The sequence below is a fragment of the Centruroides sculpturatus genome, unplaced genomic scaffold, assembly GCF_000671375.1.
Source record: "Centruroides sculpturatus isolate CEXI.00-Female unplaced genomic scaffold, Cexi_2.0 scaffold1293, whole genome shotgun sequence".
NCBI lineage: Eukaryota > Metazoa > Arthropoda > Arachnida > Scorpiones > Buthidae > Centruroides > Centruroides sculpturatus.
Genome location: NW_019385695.1, coordinates 147,965 through 155,177, shown reverse-complemented (window position 1 = coordinate 155,177; position 7,213 = coordinate 147,965). Strand labels below are relative to the sequence as shown.

The 7,213-nt window shown below is 34.2% G+C and overlaps 1 protein-coding gene across 1 annotated transcript; it reads left to right on the top strand.

Moving 5' to 3' along the window:
* Nucleotides 1-343: 343 nt before the first annotated feature.
* On the top strand, nt 344-5,100 carry LOC111641269 (patched domain-containing protein 3-like). The gene is made up of 3 exons (XM_023387418.1): nt 344-1,169; nt 1,241-1,555; nt 3,845-5,100. Exons 1-3 carry the CDS (start codon nt 344-346, stop codon nt 5,098-5,100), a joined length of 2,397 nt encoding a protein of 798 aa, XP_023243186.1.
* Nucleotides 5,101-7,213: the final 2,113 nt, after the last annotated feature.

Below are 7,213 nucleotides of genomic sequence, written 5' to 3'. Positions count from 1 at the left end.
TGGAGGTCTCTTGGTGCCACACAGCTTTCATTTTCGCTGAAGGACAAGCCATATATTCTTTTAAAACATTTCTGGCTTCTGTCTATAGATGTTATGCTTAAGCAACTCGTTACTGAGTTTTTTATAAGTTGTGTAACAAATGCTATTTTTACTTACAGATTATTGTAAACTTGGCACAATGAAATTAGATTTCATAAGAATAAAATTATCAGAAGTTTTTAAACGTTTGGGAACGACGATAGGAAGACATCCATACTTCTTCATAATCATTCCCATATTGTTTTCAGTTTGTTCAACAGTCGGTATCTTTAAACTTGCTTATAAAAGAAGTTTAATTGACACTATGAAGGCCGATAACGGAAAGTTTTTTTCTGTACAACGGTTTACTGAAGAAACGTGGAAAACTGCGTCACTTGCCGATGAAATCAGACTTTCAGAACTTCCCGAATGGGTAGTGTTATTATTTACGAGGAGCAACGGAGGAAATATGTTAAAAAAAGAAGTCCTTCGAGAGTTACAAGTAGCTGATTCAATAGTTAAAAATTACACCATCCAAGTGTTTAATCGAACAATTGGATATGGTAATATCTGCGTTAAAGTGCGTAACAGATGTTACGAAAACGCATTTGTCGAAATTATCTCCGATGCGGAAAACGTGCTAAATGGAAAGAGAAAGTTCAAATATCCGGTGGACATCGACACCTTGACCTATTCTTATCGCTCGTACGTCATGAATTTGGGAGGTGTTAAAACCGACGAAAATGATTACGTCAAAAGCGTGGAAGCCGTCCGATTCGTTTACGTAATTAACAAAACTGACGAAGAAAGCAATGGACTTAGAGACAAATGGGTAACTGAAGTTTATCGACGAATACAAAATTATAAGTTCCGAAACATCAAACTTTTAATAAATGCGTTCTGGTCCATAGAAGAAGATACTAAAGAATTCTTTTACAATTTAAAACATCTGATTGGAGCCATGGTATCGTTTATTTGTGTTTTCTCAATGGCGACACTCATGAGTCAGAATTTGATAAGAAGCAAACCTTGGATGGGATTAGCTTGTGTTTTGTCTGCAGGAATGGCAGTCGTCACTTCATTCGGATTAATGGGATATTGCGGAGTAGAGAACACTTACTGTAATATATTGGTTCCTTTTATTGTATTAGGTATGATATTTTTATTGAATTTTATTTTATAATAGACAAATGTATAATAATAATGACTTCCTGTGTTACAGTTACCGAAGTAGATGACAGTTTCGTGCTGATAGCGCGATGGAAAATAACCGATCCCGAAAAAGGTGTAAAAGAACGAATGTCAGACACTTTCGCTGAAGCCGGGGTGTCAATCACCTTAACGTCAATCACTAATTTGTTTTCTTATTGCATCGGAATGACTGCACCAATTATCGCGGTGAAAATCTTTTGCATTTACAGTGCGACGTGCATATTCTTCACATATGTTTTTCAAATAACGTTCTTTGCTGGATGCATGGCGTTAAGCGGGTATAGAGAAGAGAAAGGTCTTCATCCAATTACACTCAAATCATATGGTAATTTTAAATACTTTAAACTAATTAACTTAAATCTGGTAAGTGTTCTACTTTAATATGCAAACACTGCCATTTCAATCAGCACACCATTACCATCGTTTACTGTCATCTGTAGCCTTATTCAATGTATAGTTATTAGTAACATAAATAATGTGTATATTTGATAAATATTCCGCACTGTGTGCGTCATTTGTTTCTCACAGCAGTGACAGACTAAGCTCTGTCAATGGAGGCTCACTCTACAAACAACACTACATTCCAATTTGTTACGGTTATTATCTATACTTCTATATCACTGGAAAATCTTTTTGTCTCTGAGACCTTATGTAGAAACTATCTTCAGAATGAGAATACAACCACTGATCATTAGAAACAGAACATTCTTAAATGGAATGTTTTCGAATTTCTACATTTGATCATATTTAAATACAAATTTTGAAAAATAATTTTAATTGTATTTTAATTATTAATAATGCTGAACCATCAAAAGTTAAATGAACGTACAACAAAAGAAAATAACCAATATAATAAAATAAGATGAAAAATTTATAAATAATAAAAAAAAACGAGTAAACATGTTGATGATGTACCCTGAATACACTAAGATTAGGTTAGTACGTTAAGAGAATATTTTAATATACTCGTATATTTACGAAAAATATTATATAAGTTTTTAGTTTTTTAATTGTAATCTTAAACTTTGATTTCTTTGTTTATAACTCCTACGGAATTAAAGAATCTTCATCACTTTTTCTCTTATAAAAATATTTATTTTCCATTATGCTGTACTAATTAAATAAGATCAAAAATAAATTTAACGTAACGTGGAAGTCCACATCATTCGCCATTTCTTGTATTTTTTGTATTTCTTTCTCGCTATCCCTGGCAGTCAGCGTTTGTATTCCTTTCAAAATGCTAGCAGTTTCGTCCCTTCAAGCAGCATCTAACCGGATTAAAGATCTTGAATACGCCTGTAATGAACTATCGTATTTTAAGTTCATCTCCACCATACATTTCCAAGCTGATAGCAAGCGTTAGTGTGCCTAGTATTCACACTTCTATCCATTACTTTACTTTTGTAAATTTCTATCTTTTCTTTGTTTATTGCTTTGAACTGGTTTCTTCATGCAGATTTTTCCCATTTAAGAGTTCAGCCTTTTATTTTCTCCAACGTGAACAATGCAGAGCAATATTGGCGATACTCGATGTTGCACTTGTGCTGGTGAATGGTTGTCTCTTTAATCCGAAAATAATTTCGGGTTAAAGAGACAGCCATTCACTGAATGAATATACAGCTACAATTAGTAAATTCTTAATTTTTGTTTTATGAGGGATTCTGTATACAACTACACGTTTTTCTTTCACGATTTTGTCTTTCGTTCTGTAAAAGTGATACTTAAGTGAATACTCTTTGAAACTCGGTTCTGAAGCTTTATCATACTAAGTCGTATCTTTGTTATAAATGAACTTAAAGGACAAAATATGTAAGAAAAAGTACTTTATCTGGTTTATTTATAACTTTTAATAAGTTTTTCGATCATAGATGTACCATAAATCAACTTTTCAGCGATACCTTTAATTTTATTAAACCTCTTCTCTATCACATTTTATTACAAAGCTTTTTATATTTTTTACTATCATAAAATGGCAAAATACATAATTTTGAGTGTAAGGATGAGTTTTATAAAAAAAAATTGTAAATGCTAATAACAAGTAAATTTGTCATTAAGTCCGACTTTACTGGAGATACACACGACTCCCTTTATCTCCCCAACCCTTTGACCTTTAATCACCAAAATTTAATGGCAGCAATCCTCCTAATAAACAAACTTCCGTTCCGAATTTCAGAAATTTTCGACGAAAATCACGAGAGTTATTAAGCTTCAAGTAGGGCTAGCAAAATCGTGTCCCCCATACACACTAACATTCATACATACAGAAATAACCTCCATTTTTTGCATTTCTCGACGTTTCAAGATGTCCGAAGTCCAAAAATGTAAAAATTTGGGTGAGTCATTTTCTGACCGATATTCACACTGTTATATTCCTTCTTCATTTCGAGCACTTATCAGACGAGCTTCTCTAATTTACTCAATGTGTAGGTGATTGTCGTCTTTTCATCACCTTCTGAAAAATTCTCTCTAAACATTTCATTATAAATAATCGTTTAAATTATTAAAATTAGATAACGTTTTATATATTATAAAAACTCATTAATTTGGATTAAAGTAACATAAAATTCACATAACTGAAATAGAATTCAAATTTTATTAATTGATTCATTTCCAGCACATAAAGATTGTCAAGAAATCCAAGAAAATGAAGACTTCTTCATGAGAATAATTAGAGATAGATTGGGAGACTTCCTTTTCCATACATCAACGAAGACGATTGTATTGACTCTGTATTTAATCAACTTAGGATTTGGAAGTTACGGAGTGTATTTTCTAAAGCAAGGATTGGATTTTCAAAACATGTATCCAGCAGGTTCAGAAATATACGAAAGTTCACGAATATATTACAAATACTTCACTGAATACTCATTTCCTGTTCAGATAATCATTAACAAAACTCTCGATTATTCGGATGAACACGTTCAGAAATCGGTGAAAGATCTTCTTAAAAGATTTGAGTCTCATCCTCACATAGCCGAGTCTCGTTTTACGGTTTCCTGGCTGAAATATTACGAAGAATTTCAGAGAAATCCAGTTGCACAATATGCCTTAAGAGGATACAACATGTCGGACAAAAATGATTTCATGGAAGGACTTCGAGTTTTCTTGCGATTTAAAGCAGCCGAGCAATTTTCAAACGATTTGGTGTTCAGCCCGGATGGATCCGAAATTACGTGCAGTCGATTTTTTGTTATCACGAAGAAAATTTCCAACAGAGATATTGAAATCGAAACAACGAAAGAATTTATGAATATTGCGGATGAAGCACCTTTTCCGGTCCTAATTCACAGCATATTGTCAAGTATGATAGAACAGGGAGTAATCATCGAAGGTATAGCTAAGCAACTGTTTTGGATCACTGGGTTATTGATCGCGATTGTATTTTTCAGTGTAATACCAAATATCTTTTGTTCTCTTGTGGTGGCAATTTCTGTTGTTTCTACCACAATAGAAACTATAGGTTACATGAGTATGTGGGGCATTAACTTAGATATATTATCTTTGTCGAGTTTGATTCTTTGCATCGGATTTTGTGTTAATTATCCGGCTCATATTGCATATGCCTTTGTGACGTCAACTTGCAAAACACCGAAAGAAAAGATGAGGGATTCGTTGTATCGCGTAGGGTTTCCCATAATTCAAGGAACTTTATCCACTATTTTAGGAATACTTTTCATATATAAAGAATCGTACGTATTACTGACATTTTTGAAAGTTGTGTTTATAATCACAATAGAAACTGCCTTTCACGCTTTATTTTTTACCCCAGTCGTTCTTTCTTTGTTATTTTCTTGTTCTTGCTTGAGAGAAAAGATTAAGATTAGAGAAGCAAGACAGGAATTAGTTCACTTAAAAATTGGTCGGCAATAACTAATTACTGCATCTACTATATTATAGCATTACGTTATAACGCTTTTATTATATACTCGGTGCAAACTGTGACTTGTCCATTTTCGATATTTGACTGTATTATATTGCGGTTGTTTAATTTTAAATCATTTAATTCTGCTGTGGTGTATTGGTTAATCCGGGTTATTCGTAGCTTGCTGTTATTTATACGAGGCAATTCTGTTGGCATTATTTTGTTAATGTTAAATTTGACTGGCTGAAATAAAACCAATGTTTTGAATATATTTAGTCTGTTGATTTCTACAGATAAATTATTCAATAAATTTATCGAAAATAAAGTCAAAAATTATCTTACGATTCGAGGTATATTGGAACGTTCCGTCCCAGGTGATCCCACCACCACTTCTTGCTGTACTTGCGAGAGCATACCAGCAAGTTCCACCGAATTCAGTGCTACACTCTACATGACCTTATGCACCATAACCATAAAGGTTATACCGGTAGCTTATAGTGCTATGTACAGTACTTAGTGCTAATTGTAAGGCCCCGGAAATAACCCCCCAAAAAAGAAAGATATGTAAAAATTTGTTAAGTTAAACCGTCAAGAAAACAAATTATATAAGTGTAGAAACGGCGACACCGGACTTTGACGTCGACGCTCATAAAGAGTAGAAGGAAAACATAATTTTAGATATAAAAGCAGAAAATTAAAAATATTAAAGCTAAGACGCAGTTTAGAAAGCAAAACGAAACTAGAAAAAAATATCAGAATGAGCGTGGGTGTCATAGTCAACAATTAAACGCGATCAGAGTCGAAAAGATGGTGTCGGATAAACCATCTCCAGCCGACCTTTCCCGCGAACTTTACGATGGTCCATTTACACCTGGAAACAGGTGGAAGACTAATTAAAAAACGATGATGTAAGGTCTGTCCAATTAGCAAAAAGCCTATCTCGAAAAACTTATAAAAACACCAATTCCAAGGACAACGAGGTTTCCACTAAGACTTCCACTAGACTTCTGTTGTGTTCGTGTACCTCCGTTTTTTGAGACCTCCGTTCATCTTTCGTGTACTGTCTCTCGAGACTTTGAACTTTTTAATCCACACTGTCCAGGGGCCCATACGACGCTGGACCAGATCGCCGCCGGAAACCACTACGACGTTGGACCAGATCGCCGCCGAAAACTCCTACGACGCAAGATCTGATCACAACCGAAATTCCTACAACACAGGACCAAATCGGATCCGAAGACATCTTGAAGTTCGGAATCTAAGGACCTTTCCAACGAAAAAATTTATGTAAGTGTTTTCGATCAAGAATAAACGGTTTGCCTCTGTAAAACACTCGTCTTTTGCGCCTCTCAAAACCGCCACCCACATACTCGTAGACCATCCCGACGTTAAGAAATAAAATTCCCCACCAATCGGCGTTCTTACATAATGTACCGTCCTATGTACTGTACTGACTGCTATGCACTTTACATAATAGATTAAAACAGCAGCAGGATGTTTATGGACACTACTGCTGCAAAACCTTGTGTTTTCCTCGATTAAAAGGAAGCATCATAAAAACCTATAATAAACCTGTATATAAATAAAACCTACATAAACCAATATAAAATTTGTTTTATAAGCGCAATGTAGGGTAATAACGATCACTTGGTACGATTCACTTCTTTATTTCAATTTTCGTTGACCCTTGACACTAGGGGACCCATAGCTTAAGTCCTATAAATCCCTATGTAGATCTGCCCCTACACGTAGCCCCTACACATTGCTTTTATTATAACGAATAATTCATATCTGTTAATGAAAAAGAGTCTAAAAAATGAAGATGGTGGCGTAACTTTATCAGTGTAAACGTAAAAAACAAATTAAACACAAGAAGCAATTATTTATTGTGACATCATCACGATGTCGGGCTGCAATTTTTTTATCATATTTTTTAAATTTATTTAATTTAAAACATATTTTTACCACCTGAAATTAGTAGTGGCTTGCATTGCTGACGTTTTTAGAATAATTTCAACCTTTCAATGTAATGTTCAGGGAAGTCTTATATTTAGGATAAATCCAGGGTAAGACTGACCTGTAATCTGATGCTTTTACCCACAAGATTCGCCGGAATAAGTT